The sequence below is a fragment of the Nuphar pumila genome, chromosome 2 (genome assembly GCF_984573655.1).
Source record: "Nuphar pumila chromosome 2, dmNupPumi1.hap1.1, whole genome shotgun sequence".
NCBI classification, from domain to species: Eukaryota; Viridiplantae; Streptophyta; class Magnoliopsida; order Nymphaeales; family Nymphaeaceae; genus Nuphar; species Nuphar pumila.
The window spans coordinates 94781160-94801981 of NC_143250.1; the positions used below are offsets into that span (position 1 = coordinate 94781160).

Sequence of the window (20822 nt, forward strand, 5' to 3'; positions counted from 1 at the left end):
GTGCGGCTTCGGACACGGACACGGTCAAAGTGTTGGACTCGGTCACCGCATCGGGGCCGAGTCCGTCCACATTTTGGACTCGGTCAACTTTGATCGAGTCTATTTTTGTCCATTTTTTAAGGCAAAAAACTACAAAAAATAAAAAATTTTATATATTTTTTTAAAAATATATATATAGCTGAGTCTTATTATTGTTATATATATAGCCGTGTCCCCTAATGGGCACAACTTTGATCGAGTCTTATTATTGTTATATATATATATATATATATTTAAAATATATATACATATATATAGCCAAGTCCCCATGTCCAAAATTTTTGAAATTGCACCGCACCCGCACCCATGTGACATAGGTTCATACAACAATATGAACTGTAGGGAAAATCAAATCAGTTGTCTTCAATTCTATGGATAATTATATAAGTCAGCCACACCATTAAATTTTAAATCAGGTCAAACAAAAATAGGAATTGAACAAAATGAATTAAACAAGCGAGTATGATATCAGTATCATCATAACAGCATACAGTCTCAAGAACTTCAAAAGGAAACCAAGAAACAGAAAAGTGAAACAGGACAAAATGAAAAATGAAAAGTGTGAAGAAAAAGCTGTTTCAGCAAATAAATAATGTCTCTCATTTCTGTTCCATACCAATCACAGTTTGGTCCAACACAACCCATCCAAGTTAACTTTGAGGCAAAAAAGGCGACTATAAGCCTTGGAGAGACAAAGACATGTCAATGAATCCATCTAAATAGCACACAAATAAAGACAGATTCTAAAGCAGTGGAAACAGCAACAAAACTGTTAACCAAGATGACTTAAATAGCCAAAAACGTGCAGAGAATCTTCCTTTATGTAAAACAAGTAAAAAAGATTATAGCAGTGATCGATAGATTTGCAGGAAAAAGAAAATGATTCTCTGAGAGAAACCAAAGTAACTGATAGAAAAGGTAAATGTGTGAGAAAAAGCAACCCAGCCCTTACAAGTGGCCTCCTTTCTGAATTGTATTTTAACAATTTAGCTACAGTTTAGCAATCCTATAACCAACTATGTAATATAGTTTCAAAGATCTAGATTACAAAGTTCAAAAAAGAAAAACTGAAAGAAAGAAAAAACAACTGGCCTCATTACCAAGCTATTGCACAACTTCCACCATGGAGCAGCGGTAAAAGAGAAAATTACTTTGTCAAGCTTCTCCAAAACTGTGTAGCTTGTCACAATGAGGAGTTGGATAGTTCCTTGCCCACTGGCGCCTTTGCAGTTCCATGTGACAGTAACGTGCAAGTATGCTTTTATATTCCCTCACAATATGGTCTTCCATATTTGCTCTGGACAAGCTTCCAGGTGGGAAATCTTGATCGAAATCTGGTGACTTGACATAGAATTCAATCCCATGTTTCTCAGTGACTTTGGGGACCTGGTATGCATATGTCTTCTGTAGAGAATAGACTGGCTCGGAAAATGGCAAATATGCAAACAAAAAGATAACAAGTATAGGCAAAATTTGCAACAATGGCATGAAGTTGAACCCCACACCAGCATCATCTCCCCTTTGCTCCCTTGCCATGCCCCTAGTCCTATATACATTTGCGGTATGAAACATTTCTGCTTGTGAACCAAAGACGAATGACCTGAAAATCTCATCCGGATCAAAATCATCTTCGTAAAAACCATGTCTGGTTCTTCTTCTCCTCCTCATCATATGATGCTGCTGGCTTAATTCAAAGTCTTCAATATGGCCCGTTTGGTCATACCGCCTCCTGGATTCATCATCACTCAAGCATTTGAAAGCTTTTGAAACAATCTTGAATGCCTCATCTGAGCCAGGGGCCTTGTTCTTATCAGGATGAACCTTGAGCGACAGTCTCCGATACGCCTTCCTGATTTCTTCGACAGAACAGGCCTTCTCCACACCAAGAATCTCATAGTAGTCCGTCCTTCTCTTAATCTGTCGAATTAAAGCGACATGTTCCTCACTGAAATCATTGTTCCCGTTCGAAGAATTAGCAAAATCCTTATTTTCCTGACGACTTGAATTCCGATCCGACTCAGAACCATGAGTTTCCTGAGATATTTCTTCAGCAGAAATTTCGGAGTTGTGATTCACGTTCTCGCAAGCAGCCAAAAGATCATCAACCTGCAAATTACCATCCAGACGTTGCGCCATTCTAATGAATTTCAACGCACGGGATTTATCACCCGAAACGAGGGCCGCTTTGGCGATGCCAATGCATCTTAACGCTTCGTCCTTGTTACCATCCATGGGTTAAACTGTCCCAGTATCTCAAAATCAATATCTTTTGCGCCTATATCTCAATATCCATACTTCCAATACCATTCGAATTCTAAAGATGCCCACGATTGAAATCCCCCGAAATTCAACAGAATTTCACAAACCGATGAGGATCTCATCACCCGATCACATCAGAACGTACCCATTTAGCATAGATGCTTTAATAATCAAGAGACAACCCAGATATTCCGAAATTCCCAAGGCTAGACCCTAAATTTAGAGACAAACATGAAGCAGAGCCATCCAAATTGAACATAATTTCGACAAAACAACACTATTAACGACAAAATTAGACCTTCCCGAGCATCACAATCGCCCAAAATGCATGGAAACTCCGATCTAAGCTTCCATCACAGCCCTAATCCGAGAAATTCCCGTTTGAAGCATAACGTCCACCATCAAACCCGTAATTCGGGGAAAATGAAAGGAAAAAAGAGAAATCGGGCTCATAAAATCCAGAATTTTGCATAGAAATCGAGATTTTGGAGGGGGTTTCGGAGCATACCAAGATTGACGGAGGGCGCGAGAATGGGAAGGTGGGATCCCTCGGTGCAGAGGCGAGAAGGGAGACAGCCTTCCTCTTGAAACCATGTTAAAATCGTAGTCATAAATTTATTGATCGGGATTTTCTCGGTAAACGAAATTATCGCGGTAAATTAAAAACCAACTATTTATCTTGGGAGATTCTCGGAAAATATCGGTAAATTTTAAAAATGTAAATCATATAATATAAATATATAAAATATAGCTAAGCTAATTATCATATAGAAATGTAGAAATACAAACATCCAATAATGTAATAAAAACATGATATTTTCAAAATAAATATTAACAAAGTGGCCTCATGCAATACCTGACAAAATCAACTCAAAACATGAACTCTTTTGCAATATAAATGCTGATATGCTTTATAACAGTGATTATTATAAAAATTTTCAAATTGCATGTCTTATGATAAGAGTTTATTAATATCTAAATTTGTAATTTGTTAGAGACAAATTTTTTACTTTAATATTTTTAAATTTTAAGAAGTATTTGATGAGCATGGATCCAAGGAGCACGTACGTGCAATGGGCACAATAAATCACATGAGGGCATTTCATATGAGGCCCGCACTAAGTAACCGTCGGCCCCATGCAATGTTGTCATGTGAAACTATGTTTGGTTGGATCACATGAGATTCATTTTTTGGTACATTTTAAAAAGTGGATCTCATTTGCTTTTTTTTTTTTGCAAAAGCAATCAAAAGTAAAAATGATATAAGGCAGGGCTTATTTTGTAAATTGGCTACAAGTCGCGGATCGATTAAAAAAAAACCTTGTTTATTTTGCCGAGACTTTCATCATAAAAACGCGAGAAAAAAATGGAATAAGGCGATATGTTGATATCTGATAAATGTACGTTTATTTTGCACCGCAATTTCAATCCCCAACTTAACCTCCCACCTTGCCTATAAATAGCAGCCGCCTCGTGAGAGAGGGCCCTCGTCTTTCGTTGCTGGGTGCGTTTCTCTCTCTCTCCCCCCTCTCTCTATCTTCTGTGAAACCCTAGTTCTTGAATCGAGAGCGGCTCTCCTTGGGAGTGATTTCAGGTATTCTCTCTCTCTCTCTCTCTCTCTCTCTCTCTATATATATATATATATATATATATATATATATATATATATATATATATATATATATATATATATATCTTCTGTGAAACCCTAGTTCTTGGATCGAGAGCGGATCTACTTGGGAGTGATTGCAGGTATTCCCTCCCAAACGATTCGCGTTTCCCTGTTTTGAACGCGTAGAATTTGAATCTCTTCGTCTTCTCCACGAGTTTGGCTCAGAGGAAGGGTCATTGTTGTGCTAGGGTTTCGCTGGTTCTTGTGTTTGATTTTCGTTTCTTCCTGGCCGAGTGCCTCTCCCTCTCTCTGTGCGTCTAGGGTTTTGGTGGGTTGGGTTTATTCCAACATTTGTGGTTTCTTTCGATATGGTGTCTATTCAAGTACTGTAGGAAATTGGTTACTTAGGGTTTTCGTGTTTCGGTTCGGGGCTGGGTTCTTCGTTGTAGGAAATGCAGATCAGGTGAACCATGCATCTTTTTTTTCTTTGTAGATTGCAAAATTGATCTTTGTTCTTCGTTGTTGCTGTTGTTGTTTTGCTTGTTTTTATGGTATTTAGGAGGAAAATGAGTAGCCGATCGAGTCGCACGCTTTACGTTGGGAATCTGCCTGGTGATGTACGTGAAAGGGAGGTTGAGGATCTCTTTTACAAGGTTTGCGGAGCTCCCATAAATTTCTTTTGAAGGAATATGTTGCTCGTTTCGTATTGGTTGGTGTTTCTAGTTTTCTTCTTTGCTTTTTTTTATGGCAAGTCTAGCTCCGAATAACACTGGTGGTATCATCAGTTACGGCTATGATATTCAAAGAAGCTTGTATGTTTCCTCTGTACGTTTTTTCAATATTATGCTAGAAAACCAACAAGTGTTTCTCCTATTTCTCTCGTCATTCATTGGAGCCGTTTACGTGCTTGTGAGTGTCTTTGTTTGTATGTGATAACACTTTCATTTTTATCATTTTTCTGCTTTTTTTATCGATCTTCACAATGGTTGCAAACTAAACCAATGTTGCTGATTTTCAGTATGGGCCAATCGTTGACATCGATCTGAAAATACCTCCTAGGCCTCCAGGATACTGTTTCATTGAGGTAGTGTTGCCGTGGCATTCTTTCCTACCCTGAATGGGTGTTTGTTATAGTTTACTTCAGACTGCATACAAACGAAGTTCATGGCTTCTTATCTAGTGGGTATTTATCTTATTTATTTATTTATTGCAATCAGTTTGAAGATGCCCGGGATGCTGAGGATGCTATTCGTGGTCGTGATGGTTACAATTTTGATGGGCACAGGCTACGGGTGGGGCATCTGTGGTTTAATATAATTTTTATACATTTTTTGCTATGCAGTGTTGAGTTCTGGATTTTTATTGGACCAGTTAGTCTTGGTCGCTCATGTCTTCCTTTCTTGGTTTAATTTTTACCCATCTAGGTGGAACTGGCTCATGGAGGTCGTGGACAATCTTCATCAAATGACCGGTACAGCAGTTATAACGGTGGTGGAGGAGGACGTGGTGGTGGTGCGTCAAGACGTTCTGAATACCGAGGTCTGTATTTTTCATGCTATTGAAGTTCTTATTTTTGACATTAAATGTATAGATGCACACATGCATGCACATGCATGTCTGTTTTTGTGCATGTGTGTTGTGTTACTTTAGTTTTATTGTTGTGACACATTTTGTTTATGTACCAGTCTTGGTTACAGGATTACCCTCGTCTGCTTCATGGCAAGACCTTAAGGTGAATAATTCTATTCATTAAGCCCTGCTTGTCCTTTTGATGGATATGTATGACATTTATTTATTTATTTTTTGTCATTGTATATTTATCAATACTTCTGAACTGAATCAACTATTTGCTCCTGATGTTAGGATCATATGCGCCGTGCTGGTGATGTTTGTTTCTCTGAAGTCTTCCGTGAACGTGGAGGTAATTAATTTATTTGTCCCCTTCCTCTCTTCCACCTCTAAAGCATCCAAGTTACACTCATAGTGATAAATATCAGCATTTTGTTTGAAAAAATGAAAAAACAATTATTTACCAGCCCTTTGAAATACTAAATATCTGCAAAAGTAATATTTTTATGTTTGCATTTTTATTCGTTTATAAATTTCAAATTTTCATTTGAATGCATTTTACTGATATTTTGCTGTTTAAAAACGATAAAAATGAATCATTTCAATTTCTGATATCAAAATGGATGATGTTATTTTCCCATTTAAAACTGTTGTTAGTATGGTTAGACTTAGTCAAATGCATTTACTATATTGTATTCTATAGTGCTCTGGCGTATTATTTCGGTCAATGTGATGTTGCCAATTCAACTGCTCATGGAAATGAATTAGGGGTAGAAGTCTTTTGGCAAGCAGATAGCACTCACATGGAACATTTGCATTCAATCATACAAGGTTATGATAACTAGTGAACACTGCTCAAGATCGACGTTGCGATTGGGTACTCTGTCTTCATCCTGGTAGTAATATCAGTAGATGCAGCAGTCACATGAACATAACAATATTGCTGCTGCTGCTGCTACTACATGCCTTTTTTACTTTGAACCATCTATTCTAATCATAGTCATAAATATTGGCAATATTTTCAAAATGTCGTGACATTATTGCTGTATTTTCAGCAAACGATATTATAGGTAAAATATCATGATATTTTCAAAATATTAGATATTTTCAAAATATTAGATATTTTCAAAATATCATGATATTTTCAAAATATTAGATATTTTCAAAATATCATGATATTTTCAAAATATCTCCAATTTGATAATACCGTGACATTATCATGAGAATTTCACAATATTCTCGTGATAATATCGCTATATTATCAATTATTGTTACTGTTTTTATTTATTTGTTACATCTTAAACGTGTTTTTCTTCCTTATTTTGCATTTTTACTTGTTTTTTTATTACATATGTATTTTATTATCTAAACTCGATATCTTCTTACTTGTTTTTGTTATATATATATTATTTTTTAAGCCCTGAGATTTATCACCAAACCTATAATATCAAGAGAAATAGCCTCACCGAGATATATGCAGTACCGATATTTGTGACTATGATTCTAATACATGCTTTTTTTCTTTTCGGCTTGTTGGTTTTGTTTTCTATTGTCCGCTAGAAAGTTTGTATAAGTTGCGTTGTGACATGTAGGTACAAGAGGTATTGTGGATTATACAAACTATGATGACATGAAATATGCTGTAAGTAGCCAATTTAAGATTAGATCAATATAGATTATATCAGAATTTGAAACTGACATGAATTATGATTTTCCATTATCATGGAACAATGAAGACACATAACTTTGTACTGCTTGTATTTTTACAGATCAGGAAGCTTGATGATTCAGAGTTCAGGAATGCCTTTTCACGTGCTTACATAAGGGTATCTTCTACTGCAGTGACTGAAACCTGTTCTTTTATAGTCTGCTTTGCCCTGTGTTTTGTCTTATCATGTGATTGTTTTTAACAATTTTCAAGGTAAAGGAATATGTATCTCGGAGTCGCAGCCTTAGTCGATCCTATTCCAGAAGCAGGAGTCCTGTAAGTCGTAGTCACAGTTATAGTCGAAGCAGGAGTCGAAGGTTAGGGATTTTCTGTGTTAATTAATTTCTAATGTAAATCAGTCACAGTGGCACCTTTTGGATTAATTTTTTTCAAATTGGTGTGCAGCAAGTCTCCCAAAGCTAGATCTCCATCTAGATCACGATCAAGGTCTGCTTCATCACATTCCCGTTCTGGATCAAAGCATCGCTCTATGTCGAGGTATCTTTTCCTTTCCATCAGTTTTGTGTACTGTATATTTCTTATGGCTTGATGTTAATTTCTTTTTTCCCCCAATTATCTGATGCAAGTGACCATCAAGAGTATCCCAGATCAATTTAGGCGAAGAGAATAAAGGAATCCATAGATACTACAGGCATAGCAAGAATCATTTGTAATTTAAAATTTACCACATGTAAAATCTTATCTTTTGCATGCCAAAGTAGTAGTTGGGAGTTGGAATACTTGTGAAGAATAATGGTGGTGCTCACGAGAAAATAATCATGGAGGAGCACTCAAACTAAGGGAGGCTGGTCTTTTGCTATACAAAGAAAGAGGTCAAAGGCCATTGCTGCTTAAAAACATTGTAAAAATCAGCAATTGACTTAAACGAATAAAAAAAGGCCTATAGATTAGTGGGCACATGCACATGTAAATGGCTTGCAAGTTGTGAAACTGCTTACATTTCTAAATGTTTCTAACTGTAAGTAGGTGTTTGAAACTAATATTTCTAGACAGTTAAGAGTTGATCATATCTGTCCTCAATTTAGCTATCTTATTAGTAAAATGTAGAGTTGGTTAGCTGTAGGCTGTAGAAATCGTGAAAGATTTTTCTGTTGAGAGTGGCTTACAACTTAACATGTGGTAGCTATCCTAAATATGTTTATGTAGTTGTTCGACGGAAAGAGAACAAGGTGGTAGATTGTTAGTGACACAGGTATTCAAGATGCCAAAATATATCTTTGTTGATGCTGATACTACCACAGATATATGCATATTTTATGCTTCATGATACTGCCACACATATATGCGTATTTTATTCTACATGGCGCATGCTACATTATGTGATACATCTTTTCATATGTAAGATTTCATGTTCACATTGATACATAGAACAATGCTTAAGAAAGTCAAATAATATGCATGTGCCAAGAAAGTAATTATGGAGGTTATTACCTTAAAGAAACCCAGTGAAAAGTTCAGAGGGAGAAGGGAAAGATCTGAACCTATTTTTTCTTTTATCGACACGGGACAAGCTGGGCTGATTTAGTGAACATTAGTGGGGAAAGATTTCCTGAGTGGAACTGCGATTGTTGAAGACATGTACAGACATGTATCAGCCAGTCTGGGATTACATGTTGAGAAATGTCTATGTCAAGACATTTGAGCTAGTCTGTTCTGCCATAAGTAGTTAAGACTGCACTTGTTTTTATTGATTATTGATGAAGGAACATAGACTGTTTAGAAGGATTTTCCCACATTTAGAGATGATATATAGTGCTCATTAGCTCGGTCAGGTATGTGACTAACGTACTGCAACTATGAAGGGAAACCGAAGTGAAGAGGTATTTGATGTAGAGTATTGGCGTATTGGGTGGCATAGAAGTGAAAAAGGAAACAAGAGTAAATGTGGCTAAGATGCGCGCACTTAGTGTGTCTTCTTGTTTAATGAAGAAGGTAGGATTATGATCCAAGTATTTCGGGAATGTTAAGGGTAGCTCAAATAAAAGAGACAACCAAGGGAAAGCTGAATAATATGATATGAGGTTGTTTCAGAAGAATAATAGCATGAAGAGGTAATGTAAAGCTCAAGAGTTGGGAGAAGATAAGTGATATCTATGTACTCAAAATTGGCGACGCTGAAAAAAATGGTTTAGCGTCTAGTCCAAGACACTTAGGTGCCCTAGACTTAAAAAGTCTCGACTAGTTCCCGACTAGGCGCTGACTAGTCCGCATCTAGGTTCAAGTTTGTCTTGTTTTCTGGAAAACACACACACACACACACACACACACATATATATATATATATATATATATATATATATATATATATATATATATATATACAAACAAAACAACAACTACGCCTTCATCCCAAAACAATTGGGGTCGGCGATATGAACCAAAAAAGAAAATCATTCTGGGTCCTCCACATGAATCCTTCTCCTCCAATCACTTTTATCCAATGCCATGTCCTCGGTGAGGTTCAAAGCATTCATATCCTTTCCTATCATCTTCATCCAAGTCTTCTTAGGCCTACCTCGACCTCTTTTGACTAATATATTTTTTCATTTGTCCATCCTTCTAACTGGAGCATCATTAGGCTTTCGCCGAATATGTCCAAACCACCGTAAACGATTTTCTCTCATCTTATTTTCAATGGATGCAACGCCTACCTTCTTACACATCTCCTTGTTTTGAATCTTATCTTTTATTGTATTTCCACACATCCATTGAAGCATAAGCATCTCAGCTACACTCATTTTTTGAATATGATGTCTCTTGGCAGCTCAGCATTCCGTACCATATAATAAAGCGGGCCTAATTGTCGTCCTATAAAACTTTCCCTTCAACCGCAAAGGCATTCTACGATCGCACAACACTCCAGTTGCACTTTTCCATTTCATCCACCCAACCTTTATCCTATGATTTACATCTCCATCAATTTCTCCATACTTTTGAATGATAGATCCCAAATATTTGAAAGAATCATCCACCGGTATTTCGTGCTCACCAAGCTTCACTACACTCCCATCACTACTTCGTTGCTTACTAAATTGACATTCCATGTATTCTGTCTTACTCTTACTCAACTTAAAACCTCTTGCTTCTAATGTCTGTCTCCATAATTCTAACTTAGCATTAACCCCGGCTCTAGACTCATCAATCAAAACAATATCATCAGCAAACAACATACACCACGGCACATTTTCTTGAATTGATCTCGTAAGCTCATCCATCACTATAGCAAATAGGAAATGGCTTAAAGCAGATCCTTGATGTAACCCAACCGTTATAGGAAAACTGGTTGTCACCCCTCCATAAGTGCGGACATTGGTTACTACTCCTTCATACATATCTTTAGTTATACTAATGTACTTGAGAGAAACACCTTTCTTCATCATTGTCCACCAGAGAACGTCCCTAGGTACTCTATCGTAAGCCTTCTCCAAATCAATAAAAACCATATGCAAATCTTTGTTCCTCTCTCTATTTCTCTCAATAAGTTGTCTAAGAAGATGTATAGCTTCCATAGTTGATCTTCCAGGCATAAAACCAAATTGATTCTTCGATATCATGACAATCTTCTTCAACCTAGACTCAATCACCCTCTCCCAAAGTTTCATAGTATGACTCATGAGTTATACCACGATAGTTTGTGCAATCTTGTATATCACCCTTATTCTTATATAGAGGCACCAAAGTATTCTTCCTCCACTCATTAGGCATCTTATTTGTCCGCCAAATCTTGTTAAAAAGATTTGTCAACCACATTTCCAACCTTCGATAGGTATACCATCTGGGCCAGCTGCCCTTCTTGATTTCATTTTCTTCAAAGCCTCTGCAATTTCTTTCTTTTGAATCTTGCGCATGAAGTCACGATTCATCTCATGAAAAGGAATTGAAAAGTCTCCAAGATCTTGAGCATGACTTTCATTAAATAGCTTATCAAAATAATCTTTCCATCTCTCCTTAATCTCCTCATCTTTGACTAAAACCCTTTGCGTTTCATCTTTGATACATCTAACCATACCCAGATCCCTCAATTTCCTATCTCTCATCTTTGCAAGCCTATAAATATCCTTCTCACCCTCTTTGGTATCCAACTTGTCATAAATCTCCTTATATACCTTATCCCTCGCGTTCCGAACTACTTTTTTAGCTTCTTTCTTTGCTATCATATACTTCTCCAAATTCTCATTATCACGATTTTTACTTAGATTTCTATAACACTCTCTTTTAACCTTAATAGCTAATTTGACATCCTCGTTCCACCACGATGTATCCTTACCTAGGTGCACCGCCTTTAGACTCACTAAATACCTCCTTAGCCACCTTTCTCATGCCACCCGTTATCTTATTCCACATAGATTCTGAATCCTCCTCGAGACACCAATCAACTTCCTTAACTACCCGCTCTACAAACATTCCTTGTTTAGCTTCTTTTAGTGCCCACCACTTAATTCTAGGATCTATCATATGTCTATCCCTTTTGCGGTATTGTCTAATTCTAAGATCTAAAATTAAGACTCTATGTTGTGTAGCTACACTTTCTCCCGGTATAACCTTACAATCGATGCAACAACCCCTATCTCTCTTTCTAAGTAGGAAAAATCTACCTGACTCGTATTAACCACACTTTTAAATGTTACTAGGTGAGACTCCCTCTTCCTAAACCAAGTGTTTGCTAAGATCATATCATAGGACAAACCAAAATCTAAAATCCTTTCTCCACTTTCGTTTCTTTCTCCTATACCATAGCCTCCATGGATACTCTCAAATCCATCCCTACTAATGCCTACATGCCCATTAAGGTCACCGCCGATGAAAAGCCTTTCTCCATAAGATATCCCTTGTACTACTCCATCTAAATCTTTCCAAAATTGACGCTTAATATAATCATCTAAACCTACTTGAGGAGCATAAACACTAATAATATTAATAATATTCGTACCTAATACTAATTTAATAAGTAAAATCCTATCACCCTTCCTATGGACCTCAACTACATTATCTATAAACTCACGACTCATAACAATCTCTACTCCATTCCTATTCTTATTTATTCCTGTATACCAAATCTTATATCCCCAAGGTTCTATCACTTTTGCTTTCTCACCTACCAATTTGGTCTCTTGTAGACATAAAATATCAATCTTTCTCCTACACATAACATCTACTAACTCTACCAACTTACCAGTTAAAGATCCTATGTTCCAAGTGGCTAACCTAATTTTATGGTCTTGGACTAACTTCTTTACCCCCACCGTCCAACAAAGTAAGGGAACCCTTGCCTATTTGACACCACACCCGGGCGCCGGTGTGACACGTCGCTTCCGGGCGACGACCTAGCAACCCTTGCCCATTTATCATTGCCTCCGGGCCTATAGAGTACAACGCGTTGCTCAGTAGGGAACGCCCCAACGAAATTCTCATATTGGTTCATATTCATAGGGTATGACTAAGTTTTTATGCTGGCTGTCACAGGCCTACCACAACCCTCCTCCTTTATCCGGGCTTGGGACCGGCAGTGTATAACTAAACAATTATACACAGGCAGAGTTACACACACATATATATATAATATTATTTCCATATATACATATATACAAACTGTATTTTTTAGATGTATATCTACTCTTTTTCTTCAGTATTCTCATTTTTTACATATTATGTATATATAAGATTTATAAATAAATACACACATATATATGTATGTATGTATTAGTGTGTGTGTGTTGTATAAATTCTATTAAATCTTATACTAACATATATTATTGTAATTTCTGCATTTTCTGAATCTTTTTTTTTTGCGTTCTAACTTGGTTGACTAGTCCCGCCTAGGCAATGACTAAGTTTTTTAGATGTCTGCCGCCTAGGTGTTGACTAGCGCTTTTGACTACATAGAGTGATATGAAAGTTGGAGATAGAGAATATCATAAGTGACATGAATGTGGAGTTAAATATGTTTAGTGTAGCGTTAAAATCAAATGGAGAACCTGTTAAGATATACATATATATATATATACATATACATATATATACATATATGTATATTTATATGTACATATACATATACATATATGTACTTAACTGTAAACTGAAATACCCATCAAGGGTATTTCGGTATTTTCATTGTAATAGGTGTCAGCCCATTAGGGGCTGACAATCTATTTTTCTTTTTTCTGTTTTTCACTTTTTCAACTTGAAGTATTGGGAGCAGCTCCAAAGTAGCTGTTGGATGCTCCCAACTGTCATATTTATGACAGTTGGGAGCAGCCCAACAACTAATTTTGGGCTGCTCCCCCCCTGTGGCTTTGTATTATAAGTAGGCCTTGTAGTTTCTCAACTCATTTTCATGAGTAAACATATGCAATTACAATTCTTTAGACCCTTGTGTGGGTGGATCAGTGATTCAGTGTGTTCTTGCATGCGTATTGGATTTTATCCGCTTCATTACATGGTAACAGAGCTTTGGTGTTCCAAAGGGCGTTTGTTAGATGAAAGGTCGTGATCAAGAGGAGGATCATGGACTTGGCAAAATACATCGAAATTCTGATTGTTGCATCGGGGAGCGGACCATCTCCAAAAAGTCTTGTATTGCATTTCTTTTCTCTCTTTCTCTCCTGCTTTTCTTCTATTTCACTTTCTCTTGTTGTAAATAGAGAATGAGAGGGAAGTGATAGTCTCCATTCCCGTACGCCTAAATGACACCAACTATGTGATGTGGGCATCCATAGTAAAACATAAAATATGGGAAAATGGGCTTTAGGGGTTAGTTGACGGTTTCGAAAAGGAGCCTAAACTTATCCTTACAAAATTGGAGAATGCAAAAGAAGTTGCGCTTCAAGGAGAGGAAATCCTGTTTTACTGATATTACATTGTTTGCTAAGTCTTCTAATACAGGGATGATGATTTTACTACTGTATGTAGATAATATGATAATCACAGGAGATGCTAAGCAGAGAGTTAATCATATCAAAGCTGTGTTTGAAGCCAACTTTGATATGACAAATCTTGGTTTTTTATGATACTTTCTTGGAATAAAAGTTGCTTACTCACATCGTGGTTATTTTTTGTCAAAAACTAAATATCCAGTAGAGATTATTGAAAGATCAGGACCCTTGGATGAAAAATTGGTCGACACTCCAAAAGACATAAACGCTAAAATGAAAAAAAGATGATTAAGAGCCCTTGCAAGATCCAACGCCCTACAGACAGATGATTGGGGCTATTACCTGCCCTGATATATCCCATGCTATGCATTCTGCTAGTCAATTTGAGCATGCTCTCACTACAGTGCATATGAGCGTTGCAATGAGAATTGTTAGATATATTAAAAAATTTATTAATCTTGGTTTGTTTTTATCATCTTCCTCACTAGAAGTCATATATTCTGATTCTGATTGGGGAGGAGATGACAATGATAGATGTTCAACCACTGTTTATGTGTATTTGTAGGTGACTCTTTAATTTCATGGCGATGCAAAAAGTAGCAGAAGGTGTCACTCTCTTCCACTGAAGCTGAATTTTGTGCCATGATGACCATTACATCTGAGTTAGTTTGGCTAAGACAACTTCTCGAAGCCTTGGGGGTTCATACTGCAGAACCTTCAAAATTGTGTTGTGACAACAAGAGCGCTGCATACATTGCAAGCAATCATACATTTCATAAGAGAATGAAACACATTGAAATGGATTGCCATTACGTTCGTGAAGAGTTCTTGCGGAAGACTATCACATTGCCTTATGTTCCATCAAAATACCAACTCGCGAATTTCTTCACCAAAGCTTTACTGTCACTTCCTACTTGGCAAACTCTGGGTGGTTGTACCATGAGTTTGAGGGGGGTGTTATATATATATATATATATATATATATATATATATATATATATATATATATATATATATACTACTGTGTACATAACTGTAAACCAAAATACCCATCAAAGGTATTTCGGTATTTTCACTGTAATAGGCGTCAGCCCATTAGGGGTTGACAATCTATTTTTCTTTTTTCTGTTTTTCACTTTTTACTTTTTCAACTTTTGAAGTATTGGGAGCAGCTCCAAACTAGCTGTTGGAGCTGCTCCCAACAGTCATATTTATAACCGTTGGGAGCAGCCCAACAGCTACTTTGGGCCACTTCCTATGTGGCTTTGTATTATAAATAGGCCTTCTCAACTCATTTTCATGAGTAAATATATGCAATAACAATTCTTTAGACCCTTGTGTTGGTGGATCGGTGATTCAATCAAGTATTCTACTTGATTGAAAGTGTGTTCTTGCATGCGTATTGGATTTTATCCGTTTCATTACTGAACCAAGACTGATGAAGCTGATATTTGGTAAACGAGTAAAGCCATGGGAAGAGCCTATAGGAGAACTATTGGCTGCATGGAGTTTGAATTACAAGTGGGAGCACATGTTCATAGTTGGAATACAAATTTGTTTACCTCATGCTCTATAGTTCATCATCACCTTATATTCAATTTTTTTAAATTGCTGGTGTCCACTTTTTACTTATTAGCAGCAAATATGTTATTTTGAGAAAAATATAAATTTGTAATTGAAATTTTGGAGAAAAAGAGTTTATAGGGCAACCTCCACTCTCATATCAGCTAAATCTTAAATAACTTATATTTTTGTTCATGTCTGCTGGATTCTTGTCAAATCAGTCTCATTGATGACAATTAGAATGCCTAATGGTCATAAGGGGTTGTCCATGTATTAGATGACTCATTTGGCTAGATATCAAGGGTAATTTTGTTCACCCAACATTTCGGAGAACTTGATAGGCATATGGTCATAAGGGGTTGTCCATGTATTAGATGACTCATTTGGCTAGGTATCAAGGGTAATTTTGTTTACCCAACGTTTTGCAGAACTTGATAGGCAACCATATTCATGAAAGATACATCAAGGTGTTGACTGTGGATATATCAGGGCTTGCTCCAAAGGCAGAACCATTCAAGTGTGGGATTCTCCCATTCTAGTGTACGATGTTATGCTGAATGCTTAGATCTCATTTCAGCTAAAATGTATGTAAGATAGGATCCTTACAAATTGAAGAGAGGAAATATTCCTAGGCCCATATATTGCATCAGACAATAGTTCTGTTTGATTAAATGATCTCTGGTGAGAGACATCCAGTCCGTCTTATACTAAATTCGAAATATCTACCTGCACTTCCTTTGCATTTCTGCTGATAATATTTTAACTTGACCCTTGCTCTCCGTCTTTTTTTTTCCTCATTGAATTGTTTGATGTTAAAGGCATGTTTTCAATGCCCCATTCTAGAATTTTCACAGCTTGTGATTTTGAATCACAATCACATAAGAACCACAAGGTGTTACAAGCATGATAAAGTTCTACATTGTGAAAGTGATTCTCCCTATGAATTTTAAGATCTTGTAACTTGTGAAAGTTGGTCATAGGCTATGTCACATGGGTGCGGGTGCGACATGGGTGCGGCACAATTTTAAATTTTTTGGACACGGGGACTAGGCTATATATATTATTTTTTTAAAAAGTGCACAGTCACAGTTTTTATTATTATTTTTTAAAAAAGTGCACAGACACAACACAATATGTGTCTGTGTTTGTGTCTGTGTCTGTGTCTGTAACTGCAACACTGTGCACTGTGCACTCTTTTTATATATTTTTTAAATAAAAATATAAAAAATGTTTTTTAGGGACAAATGAACATTTTTGGACTCGGTCAAAGTTGACCGAGTCCAAAATGTGGACAGACTCAGCCTCGACTCGTTGACCGAGTCCGACTCGGCGTTGACCGAGTCCAGGCCGAGTTCGAAGCCGCACCCGTGTCCGCACTCATGTCGGGGCGTGTCGACTCGGGTGCGGCACCTCCCTAGCCGTGTGACTTAGGTCATAAGTTTGACTTGTGACAGACTTTTACAAGCATTAGATATTCAACTGAGAATCTGCAAAAGCATGAAATGATATGATATGACACATTCTTACATGACATATTCCCACACAACCCAAAAGCAAACATGAGAAACTTGTGCCTGAGAATGTTGATCATGTCATGCTACACATTTTAAGGGAAAATTTTTCATATCCTGTAACCAGAGCAAACATACCCTAAAAGTCTCCTAAATTTCGCACATGAGGGGTTATTTCTGTTTCTTCCAATCATTAATATCTTGATTATTTTTAGATAATAATAGATAAAAAGAACATTAGTAAGGAGTCCTATTGAAACCAAGCAATGTAGGCTTGCTTGCCATCCACACCAGAATAGATAGAGTTTTCCGAAGAAGCCTGCTAATGGAGGAACACCCCCTAGGATATGGAACACAGAGCTGAAGAGAGAGCCAAAAGGGACCTTTCTTGTATAATATTGCATAATTTTAAATTTTATCAGTTCCAGTACGTGGACCAAATGATGCAATCAAGCAAAAGTTCCTAGATTCATGGAGATAGGTTCAAGGGAAAACTTCATTTGAACCAATAACTGTTGGAGACTCAAAGCAAAAGTTCCTAGATTCATGGAGATATTGGTTCAATTAAGTCCCTTAGTTTTTCATTTTCTTTTTTGAGAATAATTAAGACCCTCAGTTTAGCAGCACCATTGTCTTTGCTTGAGATGAGTCTCAGATATGTAACTTAAGTCCTCTATGGACGTGTCTAACTATTTCACTAACATGGGACCCCATTGGCCATGTTGTCTCAATTTCCACTCTGTGAACCAAGCAGGGGCAAAGGTTCCAGCCCTTCTATTGGTTCCTAGTGCGGACTGCTTCTTTGGGTTCTGAAAGCTTTCAAGTACCACACAACCAAAGGTTTTGTTTATTTTGTAATGGTCGTGCAATCCCATGAATCTTTTTGGTGGAATAATATCATTGTTCTTGTATATCAAAGTTTCAGTTTTTTGTTCATCAAATGTCAATTAGGTCTGTTCACAGATAAATAAAAAATATTATGCATAATTTTCAAGAAACTATTTTCAGGCATCTTTATCTTTTGACTATTTTAATTTTCTTAAATAATTGTCCAATAAGTCATCCCATTTACTTGATATTGAATGGGAATAGTCCGTCACCTTATTCAACCGTTGCACTTGCTTCCGAGCACGTAGTTTGGCTGGTCGGAAAATAAGCTAGACCCAATGAGCTTTTGAATGATTTGAAAGTATATGTGCTTAATTTTTTCTGATAAAAGTTTTTTGGGAACCCATCCATGTTTTGAGCACTTGTTGGGACAACGAAGTTGGCATTGTGATTTTATATGGCATCGATATGGACAGCGCTTACATGTCCATTTTTGTTTTTTCAGACTGCCGCTTAGATGTCTGGATATTGGATACCATTTTTTTTCTTGAAAGCTCCTGCTGTCATGACACTGTATTCAGATCCTTTTCTTGATTGATCTTCTTGCACACTGTCATTCAACTTCAGTGTGTTTTTCCTCTTTATTTTGTTTGGTTTGATGTTTTCTCCTTACTGTTTCGGATCCCAAATAGTCCTATAGCTTGGCTCATCAATTGAACAGTTGAAATTTGTTGTCTTTGGTTCCCAGATTTCTTTTTGTGCTTTAAGTTGTGTGAAAGGTGTTTTTCTGGGTATTTTTGGGTGATGTTAGTCGAGTCATTGCTAATTGTTGCAATTTATCAATCATGACTAAAAAACCCTTCTACGTTGTGCTGGGTGAACCTGTTATCATGAGTTCACACGGTCTCCATTTCTCATAGATATGCCTCAAATTGGTATGCATAGCACTGGATAAGTCCAGATGTTGTGTGACTGGACATGCTAAAGTGGCAGTGCTACTTGTCATCTTTGCTTGTGTGCTCGGTCTCACATGCTTTCTCCTGATTTTCCAAAACCTTTTGTAATTTCTACGAACGTGGTCTATGGTGTCCCTTTTCCTGCTTGCAAATCTTGATGCAGACGGAAGGCATGGTAAAACGCAACTTTCAGACATGGTGATTAGTAGGTTTCAAATGTAGTGCCATGCTATGCTTTGCGTATGCGCTTTTTATTCATGTTCCTTGTCCTTAACCATTGAAATATCTCTGCTGGATGGGAGAGGGTGGAGCGTGAATTTGAGCAGAGTGATTCTCGCATTTATTATCCCGCCTTTTTGAAAGTTGTATTGTTTTTATTTTTATAGATGAGGGCTTAAGCGGCGATTTGGGGATTGCTTTTAGGAACTTGAAGGGATTGGTGCAAATGCCTACAACTCTTTTGGTTGTGGAGGTATGCTGGTTCATAAACCGAGCAGCTTTGACAATCAGAAATGAATGTTAATATACTTTGTGCATTTTGGCATAGTGGCTTGCTCATAGGGCCTGAGGAATGGATAGCAATACTGAAAGTGGAACTGGGACTTGTCAACTTAATTCTCTTGATCATCTTCATGCTAATAGGAGTCAAGCTCAGGATTTGCAGGGTCATCCTGGGAGAAGTTCCTCTCGTTATCTCTTTTTTCCCACTCTCTTCTTCTGAATCTTTTATCATGGATATTTTAGTTGCGTGACTGTTGAATGGTATTTATCATTTTATTGGTTTAATGCGGACTTGTGGCCAATATTAGTTATCATTTGATAGCCATTGGTCAATGCTACTGAAGTTTATGTCCTCATTCAAATTGGTAATTCTGACGTGGAAGAGGCGTCGGAGGCTTTTGGATCAAGGTCTTAAAGCTGCTTTGTGGATATTGAACTCAGTTATTTGTGGAACTTTTGCAGATCACGGTCAAGATCAAGATCACCACATGCTTCTGTAAGTGATTTGTTTGGGATACCTCTTGTTTTTTGCCTTTGTTCCCGTTTTATTTCCTTTTTCGGACCCATTTTCTCTTCAACTCTGTTTAGCAGCCCCCACGCCGTGAACGTGTAAGCAAAAGCCCTGCAAGGCGTAGCCCAAGCAGAAGCAGGAGCGAGTCTCGCTCCCGTTCACCTGCCGTGAGTATTATCTTACATTTAGTTGCTTTTTTTTTGCTATGGTCTTCTGCTTGTCTTCATTAACATGGTAATTTGCTTGCAGGCAAGATCTGATCGTAGCTGATCTGTTGATTCTAGAGGCCGTTAATTGATTTGGTGGTGGAGGCTGATAGTGGACTTTGTGGATCATATGTCGGGTTAAGGTGGAGGTTGGAGAGGCAGTTCTGATAGACGGGAAGTATCTATGCATTGTTTCTTGACTTTTCTGGACATATTTTAGAGCTACTGAGAACTTACTTAAACCATGATATGTAACTTTTTTTTTGTGAACTAGTCATGCTGTCGGCTTGTTCCTAGCAGTATTATTCCTATTGCGGTAGCATAGTGTTGGTATTCTGCCACTTTTATTCATTTGAATTTTGTCCGAACAAGGGGAGTGCACATTTGTGCTGGGTGTGTGTTGAACTTTGTTGAAAGGGGACATTAGAAGTCTGGGAAGTGCTAAAACTTAGCTAGTTGTAATCTTGAGGAGTGGTTACCTGGTGTTTCCTGTGGTGTATGAGTTAGAATCCCTCGTAGCTTCGAGTGGTTGAATGGGTCCTCTTAGATTTTCTGATGTGGGTCTATTCTCTCTCATTCTCTTGTCCTTTTGGCCATAAAAAGTGCTAAGCACTCAAACATTCTCAAATCCATGTAGGTTTTATCTACATATGTATTCGTTGTCGT

General features: G+C 37.3%; 1 protein-coding gene and 1 pseudogene across 5 annotated transcripts; one reads left to right on the forward strand and one right to left on the reverse strand.

The window, feature by feature from the left end:
* Positions 1 to 901: 901 nt before the first annotated feature.
* Positions 902 to 2863, reverse strand: LOC149846205 (chaperone protein dnaJ 49 pseudogene; annotated as a pseudogene).
* Positions 2864 to 3781: 918 nt separating this feature from the next.
* Positions 3782 to 20520, forward strand: LOC149846206 (serine/arginine-rich splicing factor SR30-like). Of its 5 annotated transcripts, none has more exons than XR_016430268.1 (15): positions 3784 to 3892; positions 4470 to 4563; positions 4929 to 4994; positions 5128 to 5202; positions 5335 to 5449; positions 5596 to 5642; positions 5774 to 5831; positions 7072 to 7121; positions 7249 to 7305; positions 7401 to 7504; positions 7593 to 7685; positions 19325 to 19410; positions 19486 to 19935; positions 20028 to 20117; positions 20200 to 20520. XR_016430268.1 is itself a non-coding variant. In XM_089996249.1 (14 exons), exons 2-14 carry the CDS (start codon positions 4477 to 4479, stop codon positions 20218 to 20220), a joined length of 897 nt encoding a protein of 298 aa, XP_089852375.1. In that variant the 5' UTR covers positions 3784 to 3892; positions 4470 to 4476; the 3' UTR covers positions 20221 to 20520. The 5 variants fall into 5 exon arrangements, 2 of the variants coding, with proteins under 2 accessions (XP_089852375.1, XP_089852376.1); XR_016430266.1 differs by having other exon boundaries at positions 20031 to 20117; XR_016430267.1 differs by having other exon boundaries at positions 3782 to 3892; positions 19325 to 19935.
* The last annotated feature ends 302 nt before the right edge of the window (positions 20521 to 20822 follow it).

What these genes read in the sequence shown, in the direction of transcription:
- LOC149846206 (XM_089996249.1), top strand. Translation starts at nt 4,477, where the DNA reads ATGAGTAGCCGATCGAGTCGCACGCTTTACGTTGGGAATCTGCCTGGT. An exon ending in ATGATGACATGAAATATGCT is followed by an intron (nt 7,122 to 7,248) that starts GTAAGTAGCCAA and finishes GTATTTTTACAG; the next exon opens with ATCAGGAAGCTTGATGATTC. An exon ending in AAGCATCGCTCTATGTCGAG is followed by an intron (nt 7,686 to 19,901) that starts GTATCTTTTCCT and finishes GAACTTTTGCAG; the next exon opens with ATCACGGTCAAGATCAAGAT.